General features: G+C 38.8%; 1 protein-coding gene across 1 annotated transcript; it reads right to left on the bottom strand.

Annotated features, from left to right (window-relative positions):
- Positions 1-2,818: 2,818 nt before the first annotated feature.
- ZC3H15 (zinc finger CCCH-type containing 15) lies at positions 2,819-20,955 on the bottom strand. Its single transcript, XM_084643461.1, has 10 exons — positions 20,739-20,955; positions 16,270-16,371; positions 12,900-13,011; positions 11,052-11,204; positions 9,758-9,849; positions 8,103-8,285; positions 6,814-6,960; positions 6,539-6,640; positions 6,122-6,248; positions 2,819-3,616 (listed from the first exon to the last, which is right to left on the bottom strand). The coding sequence occupies exons 1-10, from the start codon at positions 20,814-20,816 to the stop codon at positions 3,426-3,428; spliced, it is 1,287 nt and encodes a 428-aa protein (XP_084499587.1). The 5' UTR covers positions 20,817-20,955; the 3' UTR covers positions 2,819-3,425.
- Positions 20,956-23,959: the final 3,004 nt, after the last annotated feature.

Raw genomic sequence — 23,959 nt, 5'->3', positions numbered from 1 at the left:
AAATGACGTTGGTGTGGCTACTATAATTTGTTTAGGCATTTCTCATCCCTTGGCCAGATGTGGTACTCTGGATATTGTGGACCACAGAATTGTTACTTACCCCATAGTTCATGAAACTTTGGAACACTAAATTTAAACCCCCTATTATTCACATTCTTGCAATCAGAGTTGGTGGATGTAGGGGGAGGGATAGCTCAGTGGTTTGAGCATTGGCCTGCTAAACCTAGGGTTGTGAGTTCAATCCTTGAGGGGGCCATTTAGGGATCTGGGGCAAAAATTGGGGATTGGTCCTGCTTCAAGCAGGTGGTTGGACTAGATGACTCCTGAGGTCCCTTCCAACCCTAACCTTCTATGATTCTGATGGGGTGGGGGAGCAAAAGATTTCCAAAGACACAATTTCACCCCTTTAAAACCACTGCAGTTATAGGAGCCAATACAGTGTGAGTGTATGTGTAATAGATGCCTGCTTGCAAGAAGGCACAAGAATTATCATCTTTCAATTGCCAAAAAGTGTCTTGGGCAGCTGATTACCGATATTGTGTTATTGTAGGGCACACCTCACTGACTGGTGGCTACACCCTAACAACTTCAGCTTCAGCACCAACTTCTAATGACCAAGCTAGCTGCAGGTTTAAGATCGCTTTAGAATTTCAGATTTTCTCAGGAAAAGCACTTTGCACAGCAATAGTGAGTATATATCTGTTAAAATCAGTTGAACTCTCAAGTAACAGATTAACATCATATTTTTATCCAGATATAAAGTTTTAATCCAGCATGAAGAAGGACACTTGCCACTTTCTTTGTAGCAATACTGGTTTCACAACATATAGTCCTATACCTAACTACAAAGGGAAACAGGCTACACAAAGTTCTGTAGGTATTTGACAAGAAAAGTTGAAAACAAAACAAAAAAAATTTCAGTTAGACTTCCTTTGGGATTACCAGTGCTAAGAGTAGGTAAAATTTTGTAAGGAATATTTAAATTCCTTCCCATTTCCCTTTTCCCCATACCCCACCCACTATTCCTTTTTTTAATACTTCAGTTGGGATTTTAAATCTCCTTTCCTCCCCAGTATACATATCAGATGCTACAAGCCTCATCTTCATTTATTCATCTGCATATTAAAGAGGTTGTATGAGCAAAGGGACTACCACATCCCATAGAAGCCATAACAGAGCTCAATAACTATACTGCTAAGAGATGTCATCCATAACATCAAGTGTTCGAGAACCACTAGAACATGTTACTGTTATAGACAAACTTAATCTTGCCAATAGTGTTACTGCACTGGCCAGGAAATGCACTGACATTGCTGGCACCAAGGAACTGAGAAATAGAATGGGTAGATAAGAGGGAGATTTGGCTAGATTCCAAATCCAATACTGATCTCTCTTTCTCTCTCTCACTCAAATCTGAAGCCTCACATCAACGAATAACAGAAAAGCTAACAACTGTGCTAATATTCATTGTGAAGGGGAGGGAGTCACACTAATATATTTTAACCACCACATTTAAGTAGGAAAAATTACAGGCCTAAAAGTCGTTTATATATATATTAAATATGAACAGAAATAGGAAGATCTTTCCAACAGACTGATAAATGATTGAACTACTTTTTTAACCCAACCTAAAACAAAGATTTTGAAAGTTATGTATTGTCATTCATTCAAAATGGGAGCTGGATTCTTGGTGTCCTGACCTACAACAGACAGCCTCCTGCTGGCGATGCTGCTTATGTGTGGTCATGTCGGAGGTGAGCAGGAGCAGGAAGCTTCTGACAATTAAATATTTAGTAAGAAAGTTCAGCTTTCACTGATCAGTGTTTTCCTTTAAATACTTACTTTTAGAAATCAGTTTCACTGGGCCTCTCTCTCAGATGCTATTTCCTGTTGCTATGGGGAAAAAAGAAAGTCATCGTCCCGCCTCTCTCCCCCACAAAGACAGATCCCAAAAAGGGCAAAAAATGTCTATGGCAGCTAATTTAGCAATGGCATTCCAGATGCAAGAGTTCATTTTAGCAACACCAGAAGTAACCCACTAAAGCTGATGTTACCACTTGGAAGACATTTGTGCAAACTCACCCACAGTACCATGGATCTTAATGTTCCTTGGAAAATAATTCTGAAATCATTTGTTGAGTAATCAGTACAAATCTTATAATTAATGCAACAGTATTGTTACTTGATTTTTAGTTCTGAAGCAAGGGTTTTTTGTAAGGTAAGGAGATGGGGATAAATATTGGTTTTCCAGGAGACTATAAATTAGGAATCATTGGTATGGAGGCAATTTTTTTATTCAGAGGTCATGTAAACTTTATGTAAGCTTTACATTTAAAGCATCATATTGACCTATACCCAGGACTGAAAATGCTCCCTTCTAGAGGTCAAAGACAATGCCCATCCCCAAGTTTTCCTTTGGAGATGCAGACAGTACTAATTATGTATTCTGGTTTATAATTTGTATGCTAAGTGCTTTATAGACATATGAAGACAAGATCCCCACCATGAAAAGCTGCCAATCTAGACAATGTACAAATATGGCCAAGGGAAGAATAAGATGCAACGACAGGTAAGTGAACTGTATAGCATGTTATATTAATTCTATTACAGTTTTATTGCAGGGAAAGATGAAAGATAATATGCCATTTAGAATTCTTCTGCATGGAGGTCTAGGGCTTGAAAGCTATCTGCAACTAGCCACTCCTTTAGCTGAAACTTCTGGATCATAACTAGAGGGAACATATTTACTCTCTATCTCATACAAAATATATTTTATTTACAATTTGTCACACATTGATGTAAAGAAAAGTCAACATAATGATTTTAAAGTTGACAGTCTTTATTTACAACCTTGTTGGCAAAAGGTGTAGGGAAAGTTTAAAACATTTTAAACAGAGGCCACCAGAGCTGACGCCTTATCAACTCACGAATCCACATCTTTAGCATCCAGCTGAAGAAGTAAAGCATATCAATACCTACTGGAGCATGAACATCTTAATCTGTATCAGTTCCATTTAGAGTACATTGCTCAAATATTTTAGGCAGTTTCTAAATCAACTCAAAATTACTTATTAACAAATGCAGTTCTGGTGAAAAGGATGTTCATTTTGACTGTGTACTACACCTGGTAGTAATAAATCCACTTAACTCATTTATGCTTCCTACTTTTAGTTCAAAATTACATCTCATTTTCTGCGATGACAGCTCTCAATTCAATTATTAACTAATCTGAATATTTTACTATGAGATGTAGTCAAGAGTGGAGTAAAGGAAACTGAAGGAAAGTACTTCTGTTTTTTGATGTGCCCTCCAGAATCAGCTGGGGAAACCACAAACCTCCTGTTTAAGAATTCTAGATGAAAAAATGATGTAGTCAGTTTTCACTTTGTAAGGTAGACTTCAATTTTCTTATTGCATTTGTTTGTTCATTCTTCTAAATCAAGAGTGTTTAATTCTTCTTCTAGTTCATCCAAGTCCTCTCCAGTAAAAAGATTTTCATCAACAGGAACTGCATCTATTACTCCATTTTCCTGTTCTCCTTCTGCCTCGTTTTCTTCTGAATCACTTTGCTCCCCATTCTCTATTCCACCTCCTGAAGCTTCACTTAATTTGTTATCTGAAAATAAAAACAATTCTTACATCTATTAATGTTACAAATTCTTACAGTCAATCTATCAACATCAACTAGGGTCCATGCTTGAAGAATACACACCCATGTTTTGATGCAAAAATGCTGCCATACAGCTATTCTACTACGACTTACATATGTGGCACCTACTAATGCAATTCATCCCACTGAACTCAACAGGACTACTTGTGTGCTTGCAGGACTGGGTTTTTAACAGTTGCAAGTGAACACAGGTGTGCGTAAATGCAAGAGATTTTTTTACAACTCCTGTCCTCACCAGCTGGTTCATACTATTAAGTTATTACTAGGGCTGTCGATTAATCGCAGTTAACTCATGCAATTAACTCAAAAAAATTAATCATGATTAATCGCAGTTTTAAATCGCACTGTTAACAGAAATACCAATTGAAATTTATTAAATATTTTGGATGTTTTTCTATATTTTCATATATATTGTATTCTGTGTTGTAATTGAATCAGTGTATATTTTTATTACAAATATTTGCACTGTAAAAATGATAAACAAAAGAAATAGTATTTTTCCATTCACCTCATGCAAGTACTGTAGTGCAACCCCTTTGTCATGAAAGTGCAACTTATAAATATAGATATTTTGTTACATAATTACACTCCATAACAAAACAATATAAAACTTCAGAGCCTACAAGTCCACTCAGTCCTACTTTTTGTTCAGCCAATCGCTAAGACAAACAAGTTTGTTTACATTTACAGGGGATAATACTGCCCTCTTCTTATTGACAATGTCACCAGAAAGCGATAACAGGCGTTCTCATGGCACTGTTGTAGCTGGCGTCGCAAGGTATTTACGTGCCAGGAATCCTAAACATTCATATGCCCCTTCATGCTTCAGCTACCATTCCTGAAGACATACTTCCCTGCTGATGATGCTCAGTAAAAAAATAATGCATTAATTAAATTTGTGACTGAACTCCTTAGGGGACAATTTTATGTCCCCTGCTCTGTTTTACCTGCATTCTGCCATATATTTCATGATATAGCAGTCTCAGATGATGACCCAGCACATGCTGTTCATTTTAAGAACACCGTCATTGCAGATTTGACAAAACGCAAAGAAGGTACCAATGTAAGATTTCTGAAGATAGCTACAGCACTCGACCCAAGGTTTAAGAATCTGAAGTGCCCTCCAAAATCTAAGAGGGACAAGGTGTGGAGAACGTTTTCAGAAGTCTTAAAAGAGCAACACTCCAATGCAGAAACTACAGAACCTGAACCACCAAAAACAAAAATCAACCTTCTGCTGGTGGCATCTGACTCAGATAATGAAAATGAACATGCATCGGTCCACATTGCTTTGGATTGTTATTGAGCAGAATCTGTCATCAGCGTGGACGCATGTCCCTTGGAATGGTGATTGAAGCATGAAGGGACATATGAAACTTTAGTGCATCTGGCACGTAAATATCTTGCGACAGCAGCTACAACAGTGCCATGAGAATGCCTATTCTCACTTTCAGGTGACATTGTAAACAAGAAGCAGGCAGCATTATCTCCTGGAAATGTAAACAGACTTGTTTGTCTGAGCAATTGGCTGAACAAGAAGTAGGACAGGATGGACTTGCAGGCTCTAAAATTTTACATTGTTCTATTTTTGAGTGCAGGTTTTTGTACATAATTCTACGTTTGTAAGTTCAACTTTCATGAAAAAGAAATTGCACTACAGTACTTGTATTAGGTGAATTGAAAAATACTATTCCTTGTTTTTTTACAGTGCAAATACTTGTAATCAAAAATAAAGTGAGCACTGTACACTTTGTGTTCTGTGTTGCAACTGAAATCAATATATTTGAAAATGTAGAAAACATCAAAAAAGTATTTAAATAAATGGTATTGTATTATTAACAGCACTATTAATCACAATTAATTTTTTTAATCACTTGACAGCCCTTGTTATTACTATTATTCAATGCTGTATTTAAAGTCCAGAAAGGTCAATCAGGATCAGACTTTTATTTGGTAGCTGCTGTACAAATACATAGTAAGATGAAGTACTTGCTGTAAAAAGTTAGCTAACAAGTTTAAGGTAAACTTACAGATTTTGGAGTCATCATTCATTCACTTATTTACTAAAATAGGAAAGTGTAAAGAAAGGTGTTTCCTTTCCCAGTTTCAAGACATAATTTTTAAGTGATTTAAAAGTTAAACAAATACTGTAGTAGAAATGACTGTAAATATTAACTAGAGGTCAAAAGACAGGGCATTTATTTAATTAAAAACAAACAAACAAAAAAACCTGCCTACAGCAATTCCTTTCCCCTATACTAGAAAATATAGTTCTTCTGTATTTTCAGAACACAATATGTGAAGCAGCATTAAGATACTATGGAATAAGCACTATACAAATCTATCGAACATTTCTTCACAGCCTCTCTCTTTGTGGGTATTGGAAAACCTTTAACATTACTTCAATGTACTGTATCTGTTAATTTAGTTATGTCTAAACAGTGACCTTACCATCTTTTTCCACTGAAGTGTATGTGCTGAATCGCTCGAGACTAGCCACAGTAATACCAGTCTCATCTACATCCTTTGGGACATACAGGTTCAAGTCTACATCATTTATCCTCACAAGATCTTCAACCTGAAAAACAAAAGTTATTTTCTTTGCATTAATCATTACTTTCCTGCAACTGATTTGTTAATTTTACATTTGACATCAACTTTTCTTTCTGCAGGTTTTATTTTGTTCAGTCTAAGTAACAGCAAACTAAAAAGGGCGCCTACTATTTAAGTACTAGCCAAGCTTCTCAAATTTAATCATTATTACTTTTTTTATGGAAGCCTATCAAAACCAAAAAGTTAAGTCTCTAAATTTTAAATGGTTACCAGCAATATGAGGTAGTTAAAGAGAGTTAATATTTACTTCTTTACCTCATCTTCACTTGATCCTTGAATATAATTAGTGTCGTCTGCTTCTTCATCATCGGCATCAACCAACTCCGGCCGGAACTCAAATACTTCACGTCCGCTGATCTATCCATGGGGAAGCAAGTAAGACATATTCAAACAACACTAAATGTTATCTGTACTGCAATTTAGAGAATAAAAGAAAATACACACGGCTTAATTTCAGGCCAGCTACCTCATTATAAAGTGTATTTCACTCTTTCCTCTTACAAGTAGTAGTATTTGAGTGGAGAACATACCACCAGTGCTTTGCCAGCTTTAAAATCTGCTTTCCTCCGTTCCATATCTTGTTCAGCCTTGTCAATCTTTTCTTGTCTTTTTCTTTTCTTCCATGCAAGAAAAGACTCTAAGGTGATTTTGGTAATGTTTGGTCCTAAGGCAGCACGCTGTGCAATAAAGGCATTAGCTTTAATCAATCTTTGTGAACACAATTATCTACAATATAATAGGGCAAGTTTTTCTTCACAAATTAAGAAACTGTCTCTTAAAATCATTCCCTCTTAAGATTTTTCTGTACATTAGAAATACTTAATGAGATTTTTCTTTTGACTTTCTTACTAATAATAAACATGCATTCATGCAGTCAAATTTGAGATTGTTTGACTCAAAGAAAAGTTTCAATAGGCTACATCCAAATCTATTCTACTAGTATAGGTAACCTGGCAATATTTAAGAAATGATGGTTATGTGCAACCTTAAAATATGGTATGAACTAAAGGTGTCACTTTCAACGGCAACACTTGTCCTGGCTTTAGAAGAGATATTATTAAAAAATTCCCAAGTTCCTTTTAAACAATAAGCACAAACACCACTAGATTTTTCTTCTGGTTTCAATCTTTTCAACTCCCTGATTTTGTCTACCAGCTTAAGACAAAAAAAAAACACACACAGAAACCCAGTCTTCAATAGTGCCTACTATTCTCAGAAGCTGCATTTCAGTATTACAAGTCAAAATTCTGACCTAAATCATTGCTGCCCTCTAGAGGTAAATATTCAGTTAAACTTTACTTTGTATTCTTATCTGGTGAATAAACTGGAGAAATTAACAGTTTCAAAAGAAAGACTTGATTATTTTCAAAGAATCACTGAGTATATTTCACTCTAACGCCCAAGTGGATACAAACATCAGTGAGTACCATTTTTTTTTTTTACTCTGTTGCTAGAAGAAAAGGAGTACTTGTGGCACCTTAGAGACTAACCAATTTATTTGAGCATGAGCTTTCATGAGCTACAGCTCACTTCATCGGATGCATACCGTGGCTTCCATCGGTATGCATCCGATGAAGTGAGCTGTAGCTCACGAAAGCTCATGCTCAAATAAAAAAAGAAAAGGAGGACTTGTGGCACCTTAGAGACTAACCAATTTATCTCTAAGGTGCCACAAGTACTCCTTTTCTTTTTGCGAATACAGACTAACACGGCTATTACTCTGAATTTTGAACATGTGCCTCTTTTCAGAGTACTTTGTTAAAAATAATTAAACCATACAATATTCAGGCTTGAATGAATGAGTTAGCTATTACCTTACCTCTCTTTCTATTAGATCTTCTAAAGAAACTTCATCTTCTTTTTCCTCCTTCTTTTTGTCTTTTTTTAGTACAAAGCCAGGAGGGAGAGCGTGGCGGTACATACAGTTGTCTCCTCCACCAGGACAAACCCAAAACCAGCCATATTTGTTGTTTTCGATAGCATCAAGAAAATACTTGCAGACCTGTATTAAACAACAGTGGTTATTACCGCTGAATCCTACCTTCTCCTCCCCAGCTACCTACACTGGTAAAGTGAGTTTGTCACATTAACTCAGGAACAGTATTACAACAATGGTCAGTAAATCACAGCTAGTCATATTACATTTCTGAGCTACCATTCAAACAGAAGTCCCAAGAAGAAATATTTTTGAATGTATTTAGACTAAAGAACAATGGACAAATGTCAAAAGAGTACAACTGATTAATGTATTTAAATAAAAAACTACATTTAAAGTTTTCAGCAGCTTTTTCTGTTAAGGCGTCTCAAATTTGGGGGAACAGATGGCTTAAAAGACTAGTGATTGATTGTCTAGTGGTATAAATCCAGTGTCTCTGTGTGAAGCGAGTTGGTCAGGTCTTCTAGATTTTAATTTTAATTTAAAAAGAGGCCATGGTTTTGTATGTTTTTGGCAGTTTCACACTGATACAACAAGAATGTAATGAGAATGGAGACTATACTCTACGACCCTTTCAACCTTGGAGGTTGTCCGTTCCAGGTCAAGTTTTGAAGCACACTAAAGGGACAGCATGCATTCTTGCTGCAGTCGTACACCCATCTCTACACAGAACACTTCAGTTGCCAGAGCTGTGAATCTGGCAACTTTAACAAGCAATGTATTAATTTTACTATAGATCCCAAGCTGTTCTTTCACATTTCACTTCCAACTGTGTCATGAGTAATATTTAGTTATTGTGAAATAACATAGCATGAATACAACTACCATTTTCTTGTATTTTTAGTTTGTATGGATAACAATGTGGAATTAAAAGAGTGAAAAACACAAAGGTATAAAATATTAAAGATTTAAACTGATGCTAGTTAAGGCAAGATAAAATTAAGGTCCCAATTTAAAATATCCCATCGTTTTGGAGCCCTAAATACTAGAAAATCCCTTCTAATTAGTGATTTTTTTTAGACTTAGCATTACAGAAAAGATTAAACTGTATGCACTGATGTAGGACACTCATGGTTAGAATATTTCTTTGTTCCCATCTATTAATCTATTAGCATCTTAGGTTCACAATCAAAAAGGTAAGATGTGCAAGAGAATCAATCACATAAGTAATCCTATTGGCATATGTAACTATGAACACTTAAATCTTGAATGTGGGTAGTCAAATTACATCCAGTAATGTACCAGGATTACTCTTCATACTGTTTGTGAAATCATTTCTATCTTAGAAAAAGATGCTTCTCATACCCAAATATGCACATAAAAGTATATATTTATAATTATAAAAGAGCCTTGCTTATTTCAGAAATATGTCAAGATGATAGAATAATGCAAGTCAACCTTTATCCTCAAAAAGCCTTTATAATATTCAAATAAAGATTTCAAGATATTCTAGTAGAAAAATCCAGTACCTTTCCAAATTTAATTCTCTTTAATGATAGCTAATAACTACTGCAACTCAATTAAAGAAAAGGACATACTATTTGAGTTTTGGGTTTTTTCTTTTCCGCCTCACCATGCTTCTTGTTCACCACCTCTTCCAGCTTTTTCTCATCCCAATTATCCATTGTATCTAGATATAAATAGTAAAAAAGTTGGTTTTACTTACATCTCAAATTATAACTAAAATACCAAACCTCACAATCAAACTGCTTTGGATTCTGCAGTTTAACTGCAGTAAAGGAAAAGCAATACTGTCAAGTTTAGGTTCTTAATTATGATTTTAATAAAGAGGATTTTCAAAGCCTCACATGCTTTTATTTATTCGTAAAAAGTACTTTAAAACTTCTTCTTTGAGAGCATTTTAAAGAATTTACACCTCTTCCTCCACATAAACTCATGTTTCCAAAAAAAGGAAACATGGAATAGTAGGTGGGATGGTGCCCAGGAAGGAGGTAGGGAGAAGACAGCTCAAACAAACACATGAGCAGGAGAAGAGAGGCTGACAGATATAAGTCAAGGTAGGAAGTTCTTTATCATCTTTGGTGATACAGAAGAAGCAGCTATTAAAGAAAAGAGGCTGTGAAGGGTTGGAACACTAACAAGAGCAATGAAGCCATATGTGTTGTCCTGGTGCACCACTTCAGTGTGTCAAAAGGTTAAAACATTACCCAGCAGGAATGGCATACAACATTGTGTTAGTGCATGACAACCACAAAAGAAAATTGACCTGTCTTAGTGTAGCTCTCTAAGCCATGCTGAGCAAAAGTGCAAAGCCAAACAACACTCTATTTTTGACTGATCAGTGCTGATGGGGAATGAAGCCACAGACAGAAGCTTCCCAAGCAACCTGAATTTAAAATACTGTTCAAACACATTATGCTACTACTAATAGCATATGTGCAAAAAACATAATAAGTTGCAGTTCATTTGCTTTTTCTAAAGTCTGGGTATTTTTAGAAGCAATTGGAAACTAAAAGGAGCCAATTCTAGATGACTTGCCACCTCTATATTGTAAATATTCTACACCACCAGAGTTTAAGGACTGCTGCCCTATAGCGCATTGTCTTTATTATACTAATCCATCAAAGTAGGGACTAGAAAAAATTCTCTTGCAGGTAAGAAGTTGAGTGATTTTTCTTTTTTAAGTCAGCTCAATATTATTTGTATTACCAACCACCTAGAAGTCCCAGGCATAGGCCACGACCTGATTGTGCTACGCATTGTATAAACAGAACAAGAAGACTATTCCTGGTCCAAAGAGCTTATGAACTTATTATTAGAACTTTGGCACCTGTAAAGTATGTTGGCAGTTATTTTCCAGAAAGAACATACCTTTTTCAAGATCTTCATCTCTTGCATCAATGTAAACACTGCGTTTTTCACACTTTCTCTCCAAAGACAAATCATGAGAAAACTTGCACTTATCTCCTTTAGTGCACTGTCCTTGCTTGAAGAAAGCACAAACTACTGATTTGGGATCTGCACCTGTGTCATATGAAATTTAGTATTTTAGTACGGTTTCCAGGCAAAACACTAAGTCGCATTTAAAATGATTTTCCACATTTTTTTTCAAAAAGCATTAAACGCAACATTTCAGTTTTTAAACACCAAACAGTAGAGCATAGAAATTCGAAGTTAATTTAAAAAAAACCTGGAAGTTATTCACAATACAATTACCATCACTAACTTCTCTCAGTCTGCTTCAATACCACTACCAAGCTGCTGTCTTTCATGTACGTATGCTTCCGTACCTACTTTGTTGTTAGGTTTGTTTTAAATGTCCAAATTTAAAGGCATTTTGATATTTAAGAAAGTCTGGCATCAATGTGTGGCTTAAGTAATGCATGTGACCTACTCTTAGCTTATTACAATAGGTACTAATTCAAGAATCAAATTCACTTTATAACTATCAACTGGGTTAATCAAGTTTCTTGTACTTAATTCCAATATTGATTCATAAGCCATGATATTTTCAGTGGCAACCAGCTAGCTCCAGTGCAACATAGTTAATGGAAATATCAAACATTTACACAGGCACTGAACCACTGCTATGGGATGTATTACTATAGCAATGAAACTATTAGGATTTAGTCTTAATGAGGCAGTGATGTTTATGGTTAGGGTGGAGTACTGAGTGTCAGGCAAAAAAAAAAGTACGATTTGGCCAATGATCTGATCTGACACCTAAGGGCTAGTCTACATTATACAGGCTCTGCTGATAGTTACATTGGCACATTACATTATAGCTCTACTGGCATATTCCCCTAGTCCAGGTGCAGTATATGCCAACAGAAGAAGTTCTTCCTGGTGGTATATTACCACCAGCTCCCCAAACAAAATTAGCTATGCAAACAGAAGCACTCTTGTTGGCGTGTCTGTATGTACACTGCGGTTTTGGCTGGCATAGCTAGGTCAGATAAAGGGTGTGGTTTTTCTCACACCCGTGACCGACACAGCTATGCTGAGAAAACTTTGTAGTATAGATCTAGCCTAACACACAACAACCATGACTGTTTTTCCACTCTGTAAAATGGGGATAATGCTAATTTAAAGTGTTCCTTACTTACATAAATAAAATAATCAAATTGTTATACTTTTACAAAGAAATAGACACCACTGAACAGTAAAGGGCAGCACACAGAAAATGAAAACTATATGCAAGGCCCCTGGAGCAGGGAGTCCACAACTGGCATGGAGCCTGTAAAACCAGTTCACTGCAGCCTCTGGCACAGGAACAGTTTCAGAGAAGGACAGTGTTAGAGTGAGTGTACTACACTCTAGCAATCTCCAGGGCAGAGAATTGGGGAACCGCAACTGGTTCTAACAGCCCTCCACCCCCAACTCTACTGTACCAGTAAAAACTGATGCAGCACAGAATCTGCTCCTGCAGCCTGCCAATGTTGATGAAGAAATCTCCATTGAAATCAGAGCAGATTTCCGTACTCAGATCAATGACATTATGACCTCACAATGGTTAGCATTAAAAGGTCACGTAATATAACCTTTTATATCCATTTTAGTTTTATTTGTTAACAGAACGGAATTTTTAAAATAAAAAAGTTAGAACTGCTTGCTTATAGATAGGAAAACTGACATTTTAAATATTTTTTTTAATGTGAACTATATAAAATACTAACAGAATTAGCTACATACTAAAATGTTACATTACTCTTAATTTACCTTTACTAATTTTCTGGGCAGCAACTACAGGTTTGAAGAGTTCATTTAGTTCCTGTAATTCTTTCTTCTTATCATCCTTCTTTAATTTCTTGTCACCTTCAGCTTGAGCAGCCTATAATAATCCCAGATTTGAAGTGATTGGTAAAGGATATTTAGAACCGTGACATTATTCACAATCTGTGCACTACAGCTTCAAAGATAACATAGCATGCAATATTAATTATATGTCATATAGAACGACAGTCACTGATTTAGGAGGTGTCAGCATTATTCTTTTCCTAATATTTCCTTGTATTAATGGCCAGGGTGCACTAGCTAGCAAATGTCAGGAAGAGCTAAAATAATTTCTTTCCTCTCTTTGGTTTGAAATGTAACAGCTAACATTTTACAAGGGCTAAGATATACTGATATGATTGAAGGACCCTTTTCTATTTTTGTTCCACATTTATGGAATAGGAAATCAGGAAATAAGTGTCATTGCTGGCACAGGACAGCCATCTTCTAGCAGGACTCTAGCAAACATAAACTGTCACAGTAGAGGAATAACTGAATTAAAGACCCAGCACCAACACTCAGCCCAGTTACTCTTGCCCAAAATCCACAAAGGTAGAGACTCTACTATTAAAACCCTAAAATTTATGTTTTCGTCTTTCCTTTTATGTGTATCCACAGCAGCCAGCCAGGAAGTTTGGCTTTGAAAGTGGTCTTATTCATCTACATCACCTAGCCAATATTTTATTTTATTGTGTGCAGTTCTTCAGCATTACAGTGTTCTGTTAATAACTGATGGTGTACATGGCAGGAAAGCTTAGTTTCATTTGAACTGTGTGTGAGGAAGAGACAATGTATAAAGTAGAAAGGGAAAACTATTTCTATGACTACAAGGAAGACATTGTGAACCTGCCTCCCCCTTCTAGTAGTTTAAAAATCAAGCCTCATCATCATTAGTCACTGTTACTTAAGCTGGTAGGAAAAAAGACCTATACCCCAATACCTGGACCAGTACAGAAGAACGAAGACATGGGAAAATAGCATGTACAATTAATTAGTTTTAATATGCCTGATTCTCCTCCCAAAGTTGTTAATGGGACTTTATACCTAATGGCCCAGTCAGAACTGAAGTCATTGGTAAACAGTCATTTGAAAGAATCCTTCTCTCTTTTTCAATATATTGTCATTCAGGCTCTGCAGTCTGGATACTTCTAGGCAGCGGCCTAATTTGATGCAATGCAGAATTAAAAGCAGACTCCCCTCTTCCCTAAATGATGCACGAGATTTCTAACTTTCAAAATAGTTATAAAGGTAAATTGATCCTGGGCTAACAGTCAACCTAAAAAAGATGCTAAATTATCTTTACAATTTTGATTTCTAATGACATTCAATCTAGAAAAGCCTATTTCAATCCTACTTTGCATCTGATGGATGAAATGGCACCTCCACACTTGTCAACTATAATAAAAACCAATATGTTTAGTGATTTACTCTTTGGAATTACACACACTTATCAGAGTACCTTTGTTACACCTCTAGGGTTAGAGCTGAAGTTGTTTCTTAGCTCGACAGCACTTCCATTTGTACCTCAAGACATGCCTGTCTTTGACTCTTGAGGGTTATTCACAGAGGTATGGCCTTGGGAGGTACAGCACTGTATTAGGATTAGATGTTGAAAGTTGTCTTCCTGGACTTCTAGGTTTCCTGGCTGTTTGGGGAGAAAAGTTTCAACATCTAATCCTAATACAATGATGTACCTCGCAAGTCCGTAAGACATACAAGGATATACCTTGCCCAGTTTCCATTTTTTGTTGAGAGGAATTCTTCTCTTTTGCGCACAGCATTGTCAGAAAGCAGCAACTGAGCGAAATCAACAGAAGCCTGGTCAGTTTTACAATTGCTATTCAGTGGTGGGCAGCTGTGAAACTCAGACGAACCAAAAAAGAATTTCACAGGGCTCTACAGATGATCTAGCTAGCGACCTGCGCCTCATGCTGCAGAGAAAGACAAAAAACCCAAGGTGTCTGACAATCTGACCTGGGGAAAATTCCTTTCTGACCCCACGTATGGCAATCAGCTAGACCCTGGTCTTGTGAGTAAGACCCACCCAGACACCCGAGAAAAGAATTCTCAGTACCATCACATAGCAGCCTACCTTCCCATGCCGTGTCCCATCTCCGGCAGTGGCCTAAAACCACAGAAATCGCTGGCTGGAAGAGACCTCAAGAGGTCAGGACCCTTCCCCTGAGGCAGGACCATACCTAGCAGGTGTTTGTCCAACTTGTTCTTAAAAACCTTCCATTACCTCCCTTGGAAGCCTATTCCAGTGCTTAACAATCCTTACAGTTAGAAAGTTTTTCCTAATATCTAACCTAAATCTCCCCTGCTAGAGATTAAGCCCACTATTTCTTGTCCTACCTTCAGTGGACCTGGAGAACAATTGATCAATATCCTCTTTATAACAAACCTTAACTTACTTGAAGTCTTATCAGGTCTTTTTTTCTCAAGACTAAATATACCCAGGTTTTTGGTTTTATTTTTAAAACTCTTCCTCATAGGTCAGTTTTTTAAAACCTATCATTTTTGTTGCTCTCCTCTGAAATCTCCAGTTTGTCTACATTTCTCAAAGAGTGACGCCCCCAACTGGACACAAAACTCCACCTGAAGCCTCATCTGCAGCGAGTAGAGTGGGACAGTTACATTCTGTGCCTTACTTACAACACCCTTATTATTACATCCCAGAATGATATTAGTCTTCTTCACAATTGCACCACATTGTTGCCTCATATTCAATTTGTGATCCACTATTACTGCCACACATTTGCTACTTAACCTCCACTCCCTAGCCAGTATTACTGCCTAGCCACCTCAGATGTTTTAGCCCTCAGAATGGAATGGAGGGAAAAGACTGCCTTCCTGACCCGTATAGGTGAAAAAGAGCCACTTTGTTTCACTTTTGTTTATAATTAGGTGGTAGTTATTTACCTTCAGGTTTCACACACTAGCGCAATAATACAATGTTTGGATTAAAAGCATTTCATAGGAATGTTTGCTAATCCTGTTACCATTGAAAAGCTTTTTAAATATGGAAACATCTTCACTAGTTTTTTAAACTAGTTTTATTAAAAATGTACATTAAAAAATTATAGATTTGGAACTATGTTATCCTTTAACTAGATAAACATTAACTTAACAATAATGACAAAGAGCATTAGTGTCTGACAATTAAATAGCTATTATTTTTAAAAAAAATTTAAACCAACTGAATAAATTAAAATTGTGCTAGCCAAAGTAATAAATCTTATCTCAACAACATCTCATTACAAGTCTATGAGAGACATTATGATTGATAAGAGATAATTACAAATTCAGTGCTTACCTGTCTTGGATTTTGTTGACCAAATTTAACTTGATGAGTCACAGCCTTGATAAACTTCTGCTGTTTTGCTCCTTTCTTATTCTTTAGACCAAATGTTTTGTCCTAAATTAGAAGAGATTTGTATAAGTGATGCTTCAGCTACTGGACATTCTATGAAAAGTTCAATTTAAGTTACAACAAAAATGTACTGTTCCTCTCAACTTATCAATACCATTCCCACCCTTGATTTCCCCAAAGCTACTCTGATCTGAGGAACAGAATGGGCAATATTTAGTCTTGCATTTGGCAAAGATTGAAGGTCTTATATCAAATTAAACACTAGCTCTTAAATTAAAATAGATTTTTTTCAATTTAAACAAGCCATGTTATTTCTCAAAGGTAGCATATAGCATTCTGAAATTACAGTTAATTCTTTTTTAGTCAAGAAAGAGCAAGAAGAGTATTCAAAGATTTAATTAAAACTAATTAAAAAACCCTATGGCTGTAACTTCCAGTTCAGTAAGTGTTATTTAGTTTTTGAATGATGTAATCTGGTCATAACATCAATAATGAGGTAAAAGTCTATATTTAAATATAGAAGGCCTGCATGGAGACAGAATTAAAAGAATAAAAAAAAACCATGATAAAATAAAAGATACCTCAACAAGGATTTGGTAAATTAAATAATCTATCCCAACAGGCAATTATGATTGACTGAACCAATAACATGATGCAGCAGTTGTAAAATGAAGAGAATACAAGCTTACATTCTATCTGTTAAACTCAGTTTACCATCCGAGTTGCGTGTCATTTTGAGACTCAGCTCCAAAACAACTCGTAATCCTTTATTTTCCCTTTGGAGATTTCTGTACTAACTGAAGTCAATTTTACAGATCTGTAAAACCTATAGGGCTTTTCATTTAAAAAGAGGTTAGCTTGCATTACTCACAACTTTAACTTTGACTTGTGGAACAATATTATTCCCAAGTAAAGTTCAACGGGTAACACAAAATAAAGAAAGACATTGTCTATTCCAGTGGTTCTCAACCCAGGGGCCATTTACGGTCCAATCAGCACACGGCTGCGGCCCATGTGACATCCTCAGTGCCAGACATGTTTATTATATATTTATATATATAGTGTGTGTGTGGAGGCAGCCCACAGAACATAGAAAGCTGCATATATGGCCCACAATGTTCACGAGATTGAGGAACACTGGTCTATTCTATTGAGAATGATAGAACAGAAAATAGACTAGAGGAGTATTTAAAACACAATACTTTCTGGGACCACCAGTTTCAAGTTTTGGGCTGCAGAAAAAGGCTTCCCAGTTAAATGCACTAAGCTATGGGAAAGACAGAAACTGCGTATGTGACCTTAAAATGGACTTGGAGGGTCTGCTGATTTTTTTTGGTGAAAGCCATTCCATGGCATTTTTGTAAGAGCAACAGTTGCCCTAGGGTGTCCAACCAAAAGCGTCTCCCCGTTACTGCTGATTTCTGTTATGGCAAGGTGTGCTTGTCACTTGCCTCCCCCAGAGGTGCTGAACCAAAGGGTCCTCCAAATTAAATCAATGTCTTCAAATTATCTGAATATTTGTGCCCCAAAATTTTGTAGGACAGCAAAATATCCATGTAATCCTTTCTTGTCCTGCATTCTTTTAACAGTTTTCCTTTCCATTGCTGTAGTTCCTCTGCCCACCCATCTTCCTCATGTGCCAATGTAAGACACCATTAAAGTAGTATTTTACGAAGTTTCACACTATAACAGCATCTGTTGAAGAAAAGGCACCTGCTTTCTGTGTGTTCAATCCAAAAAGTTGCTGAGTATCCCCCATTCCATGGAAAAAAGTGTCTGCTCACACTCCTTTGCAGCAATTTTTCTCCCTACATTTTCAGTTTGTTTATGGAGGGAAGAGCGTCTATCTCAGTTCCATTCAAATTTTATATAAAACCTGACAACTCCCTTTACACTCCTATCTGCAGCAGTGTATTTTTCTGTGACAGCAACGTCTATTTAAAGCCTATCTTTGGCTTTGATTTAATTCTATTTATTAGAAGCAGAAAAATATTTTATTGCTAGTCACTGAAATTAAAAAAAAAAAAAGTCACCCAATGATAACATCTTGGTTAACACAATTTGGGAAATGTTAATAAAGAAAAACACCTATCAAAATAACCAAAATTTAAGTAAATTAGAAATTGGTTACTTTTTATTGAAACCACTAAAAAATAGTGCCAGCACTCAAGCTCACAAAGTTTTACATACTAATTAACTATCAATAATAATAATGGATTGGTGAGTTTTTGGTGTATATTTCTAATAATTTGTTGCTTTGCAATGAACGTATAGCTTTTAAATACAACAAACATAAGGCCTGGTCTACACTATAAAGTTAGGTCGACGTAAAGCAGCTTATGTTGACCTAACTCTGTAAGCGTCTACACTAAAATGTCACTCCCACCGATGTAAGTCGCCCACTATGTTGACTTAGGTCATGTCTACACTAGCACTTATGTTGGCAAAACTTTTATCATTCAGGGTGTAAAAAAAACAAACACAGCCCTGAGCATCGTGTGCACAGCGCTATGTCAGTGGGAGACGCTCTCCTGCAAACATAAAACCAGCTCAACGAGCAGCGGTAGCTATTATGTTCTCTCCTGTTGGCATAATGTGACTACCCAAGCGCTCTTGCAGCGGTACAGCTGTACCACTGTAAGCTTGTAAGTGTAGACACTGCGTTACTTACATCATCTGTTGGCTATCAGCCCCACAAGGGCCTGACAGCTAGGACCTCCCAGTGGTGGGGCTCCAGCTGTCAGCCCTGCAGTGAGGGGCTCCAGTTGTCAGTGCCCCCCAATGCCCCAGAGAATTAAGTCAGTGGAAGCACTCCTGGTGAGGACCCACACAGCTGACAGAAGGAATACAGTATGGATGTCAACTTAATTTTGTAGTATAGACATGCCCTAACTTATGAAAAAAGACTGATTCACATGTGGCATTATTGCCTCATTTTATATAATGAATGTCCCTTAAATACACCATTACTTTACATGTATTATCGTGTTTGTGATCTCATTTGAAATGTCAAAGATAACTTATATGTTTTTTCAACTACAAAATAAGAATCTTTGCGGACTAGAACTCTTCTATAACAGAGTTCAGCCAGAACATTACTAATTCAGCAACCAGCACTCCAAGATAATCATTACAATCTAAAACAGTTTAAGGAGTGTAATAAAAAAGAACAATTGCGTGAGGGTAGTTTGTAGCATTATATTTAAAAGGAAAATTGTTAAGGTAGGTAGATCCCAAATCTAACGTACCCGACCCATCTCCAGTCAGTTTGCTTAGATATTTAGTTCTCTACTTATGCTCTTTCATCTCCCCCAAAAAGTCATATTTTCAGCATTTCAGAAGATATTCATTCACAAGGAAGCCCAATGACAAATGAAGCTGTGTAATGTTACAAGTGTTATTAAATAAAATTATAAACACTGAAATTTCTTAACAGTCAAGAATAGCTTTATGAATGACAGACATTGTTAGAGGACCAAGAGAGCACAAAATGTCACTACCTAATAATCTTTAATTTATTCAGCCTAGATTTGCGAAATAAGTATTTACCCCCTGGCTATTACATCAGTTGACATTATGCCCTGCCACAAGAGACGACAGGCCAAGTTTTGAATTGAGATCCACGTACAGAGTGATTTGATTTGACTGGCATTGCAGACATACATCTGAAAGAGCTGAGCCCTGAAAGCTTTCTAACACCTGTGCTCTAATGTGTCAGAATAAAAACTTTGACCAACCCATCCTCAGGCTGAAAATAACCGACCCTGGTCTATTTACGGGATCCAATGAAAAGAGCAGTTAAAGGGCCACGGACGAGCCAGGATGCGTTAGCAGATGTGACTGGTGCCTTGGAAGAGGAAGGGCGGCAGAGTCCCCCCAGAGACGCCTCCACAGCCGGTGGCAGCATCTTCTACACTTTTGTTTTTAAGCTTGTTGATTTAAAAACATTTTCATTAAGTTGTTTCAACAGCAGTGGCCGCCCAGTAGCCACTTCTCCGGGGGGAGGAGAGGAAAGAGCGAGACCAGCTCCGTTTCTACGGCAAGCTAAGGTTGATGGTTTAAGGCTCCCCCAGACGGCGAGGGGTCAAGAAAGGGCCCGGGAAGGGCGAGGGGACGGACAAGCAGGTGGCGGGGAAGAAGAGAGGGGGAAGGAGGAGGGTGACGGGGCCGGATCGGGGCCGAGGAGCAGGGACGGGGACTACGGGGTGCGATGGGCAGCAGGGGCGGCGGAATACGAAGGCGACGCGGGGACACACCGGAGGCGTGACATGGGAGAGACGGTTATGGACTCCCTGTTCCCCCTCCCTAAGCTACGGCTCCGCTCTCCCCATCCCATCGCGCCTGTGAGGCGCCTCAGAGGGCCTGGCTACCCCGGCTCCTGCCGCTGCCGCCTCCCGGGCCCCCCTCCTCACCTCGATGATCTTCTCCTTCTTTTTCTGGTCCGCCTTCTTATTGGGCCCCGCCGCAGGTGGCGGTTTCTTGGGGGGCATCTCGGGAAAGGGGGGCAAGCCCCTGTCCGCGCTCGCTCGGGTCCTCTCAGCGCCGCGGCCGGAAAGCGCACGGGGACCGACGGGCCGTAGCGCAAAGCCAAGCAATGAAAAAGCAAAGGAAGGATTCCGTTTACGACAGGCCGTCAACGACCACTGCCCCGAGGCGCTCTGCGGAAGGGGTTGCGCGCGCAATCTGAGGTGGGGAAGAGCGTACAAAGATACGTCCCACGAGCGAAAAATCCCAACGATGCCGGAATCACGTGACTGGGGTGAGGCGCGGTTGCCCTGGCCGGCTCCCTCCCCCCACTGCTGAGGGAACGGTCAGTGGTCACGCGGGGCGGAGCCTCGCGCTCTCAGTCGTGGTCCCGTGGCGGAAGGAGCAGGTTCCCTGCGCCCCGCCCGTCCCAGCCAGTGCAGCCGGCGTTGGGCCGCGGGCCGCTCGGGGCCTCCCCGTTCCGCCGGCGCTCCTCGGCCGAGCCCTTACTACAGGTCGGGGACGTGCCTGCGCCGCCCTCCCTTGCGGCCTCGTGCTGACTGCCCCGGGAGCTGGCGTCTTGCGAGGGCGCTGGTGTGGAGCTGCCGCCAGCCCAGACCGGCCTGGCCTGGGAGCCCAGGTGTGTGACCTGTAACACGGCGGCGCAGGACTCCGGCCCACGGTGCTATTCCAGCGACGTATGACCCCCCCCTCCCCCGCGCCTTCCCCCTCAGTCAGTAATATGCGTTTTCCCTACTCAGCTGCCTAAATGTACAGTGATTTACAGCAAATTCAGCTATCCGGTGACGTACCTAACGCCTCTCCCCGAAGACAGCCCTGCTGGTGCTTTTGGAAGAAGTGTATATTAAGGAGAGAGGTGGACAGAGGGTCCCATTTGTGAGGGGAGGTAGGGAAAAGAGGATGGAGACCTGACTGGGGGGCTGGGAGACAAAGCAGCAGTGAGGCATGTGGCCTGGATTGGCTGGGGAATGAAGGGTGATAATAGATTGAAGGGTGGCAGTTTTGCAACAGAAAAGCTTCAAAACAGACTCCAAAGAGAAACTGCTGAGCTTGAATTAATATGCAAACTAGATACCATTAAGAAAAGGAGTACTTGTGGCACCTTAGAGACTAACCAATTTATTTGAGCATGAGCTGTAGCTCACGAAAGCTCATTCTCAGATAAATTGGTTAGTCTCTAAGGTGTCACAAGTACTCCTTTTCTTTTTGCGAATACAGACTAACACGGCTGTTACTTGGATACCATTAACTTGGGTTTGAACAGAGACTGGGAGTGGCTGGGTCATTACACATATTGAATCTATTTCCCTATGTTAAGTATCCTCACGCCCTCTTGTCAACTGTCTAAATGGGCCATGTTGATTATCACTAAAGTTTTTTTTCTCCTTCTGATAATAGTTCATCTTAAATAATTAGCCTCTTACAGTTTGTATGGCAATGTCCACCTTCTCTGTATGTGTGTATATATATCTTCTTACTGTCTGTTTCATTCTGTGCATCAGATGAAGTGGGCTGCAGCCCACGAAAGCTTATGCTCAAATAAATTTGTTAGTCTCTAAGGTGCCACAAGTACTCCTGTTCTTTTTGCAGATACAGACGAACACTGCTCTACTCTAAAACAGACCTAGGTAGTTCTGAATGTGGGCAAAGAGCTTAAATTTGATATAGAGGGGCATGGGAGCCTAGCCAGGGATTTGGAGTGGGGCTGTACATGATCAGGCTAAAGCAAATGCTTTTTCTTTTTCTGGTGCTATTTTGGATCGTTTCAAGGGGCATGAGCAAAATTGTGGGAGGCCAAAGAGAAAAATATAGGAATCAAAGTGGGAAGTAGAATAATAGAACTGGACCTCGAGAGGTCATCTAGTCCAGTCTCCAGCACTCGTGGCAGGACTAAGTATTATGAGACCATTCCTGATAGGCATTTGTCTAACCTGCTCTTAAAAATACCAGTGATGGAAATCACACAACCTGCCTAGGCAATTTATTCTAGTGCTTAACAAAATAGTCAGCATCTGGGCAAAAGGTTTTGTGGTGGAAATAAAGAGCTTCAGTGGAGTTACATGAGGGGTGAATATGGCCCAGTTACTTGCATTTTAACTAACTTGATTCTGTAATAATGATTGTTTTCAGAGTAACAGCTGTGTTAGTCTGCCTTTGCAAAAAGAAAAGGAGTACTTGTGGCACCTTAGAGACTAACCAATTTATTTGAGCATGAGCTTTCGTGAGCTACAGCTCACTTCATCGGATGCATACCGTGGAAACTTCATCAAGTTGGGCCATTTCCAACACAAATCCAGGTTTTCTCACCCTCCGCCCCCCCCCCCCCCCCACACACACAAACTCACTCTCCTGCTGGTAATAGCCCATCCAAAGTGACCACTCTCTTCACAATGTGTATGATAATCAAGGTGGAAATAATTTGTGCAGGAAATGGCCCACCTTGATTATCATACACATTGTGAAGAGAGTGGTCACTTTGGATGGGCTATTACCAGCAGGAGAGTGAGTTTGTGTGTGTGTGTGGGGGGGGGGGGGGGGCGGAGGGTGAGAAAACCTGGATTTGTGCTGGAAATGGCCCAACTTGATGATCACTTTAGATAAGCTATTACCAGCAGGACAGTGGGGTGGGAGGGGGTATTGTTTCATGGTCTCTGTGTGTGTATAATGTCTACTGCAGTTTCCACGGTATGCATCCGATGAAGTGAGCTCTAGCTCACGAAAGCTCATGCTCAAATAAATTGGTTAGTCTCTAAGGTGCCACAAGTACTCCTTTTCTTTTTAATAATGATTGTATGTATATATAAGTTGCTTTGGTCCTTTTAACAATTACTTCCATTAATTTACCATGAAAGGGACAACCAGGGCCAAAGGGGGAGAGTATTTCAAAGGCACAAATGCAGTTAGGCACCTAACCCCAATGTTACCATTATGTGATATTATCTCAATTCTCACATAATTGATGTTTTTAAAGCCTGAGCTCTTAAAGTCAAATATTAGGGTTGCATTTTTTTACTAGCTCTAATACAGACTTCCTCTGTAACCTTAATCAAAGTCACTTAATTTTACTATGCTTTAATTCCCTCATGAGTACAATGGATATAATAAAACGTAATGTGAGTCTTTCTTAATTATTAATTGTATTTCCTGG

This window comes from Lepidochelys olivacea (genome assembly GCF_965140295.1).
Source record: "Lepidochelys olivacea isolate rLepOli2 genome assembly, chromosome: 11".
Lineage (NCBI taxonomy): Eukaryota > Metazoa > Chordata > Testudines > Cheloniidae > Lepidochelys > Lepidochelys olivacea.
The sequence above is the reverse complement of the archived record's forward strand: the minus strand, read 5'-3'. Positions and strand labels throughout refer to the sequence as shown.

Bases quoted from the DNA above. Each gene is read 5' to 3' on its own strand.
- ZC3H15 (XM_084643461.1), bottom strand. From the start codon at position 20,816: ATGCCCCCCAAGAAACCGCCACCTGCGGCGGGGCCCAATAAGAAGGCG. The intron at 16,372-20,738 runs GTGAGGAGGGGG...CTTCTAATTTAG, and splicing joins AGAAGGAGAAGATCATCGAG to GACAAAACATTTGGTCTAAA. The intron at 9,850-11,051 runs GTATGTTCTTTC...ATTTATATCTAG, and splicing joins AGATGAAGATCTTGAAAAAG to ATACAATGGATAATTGGGAT.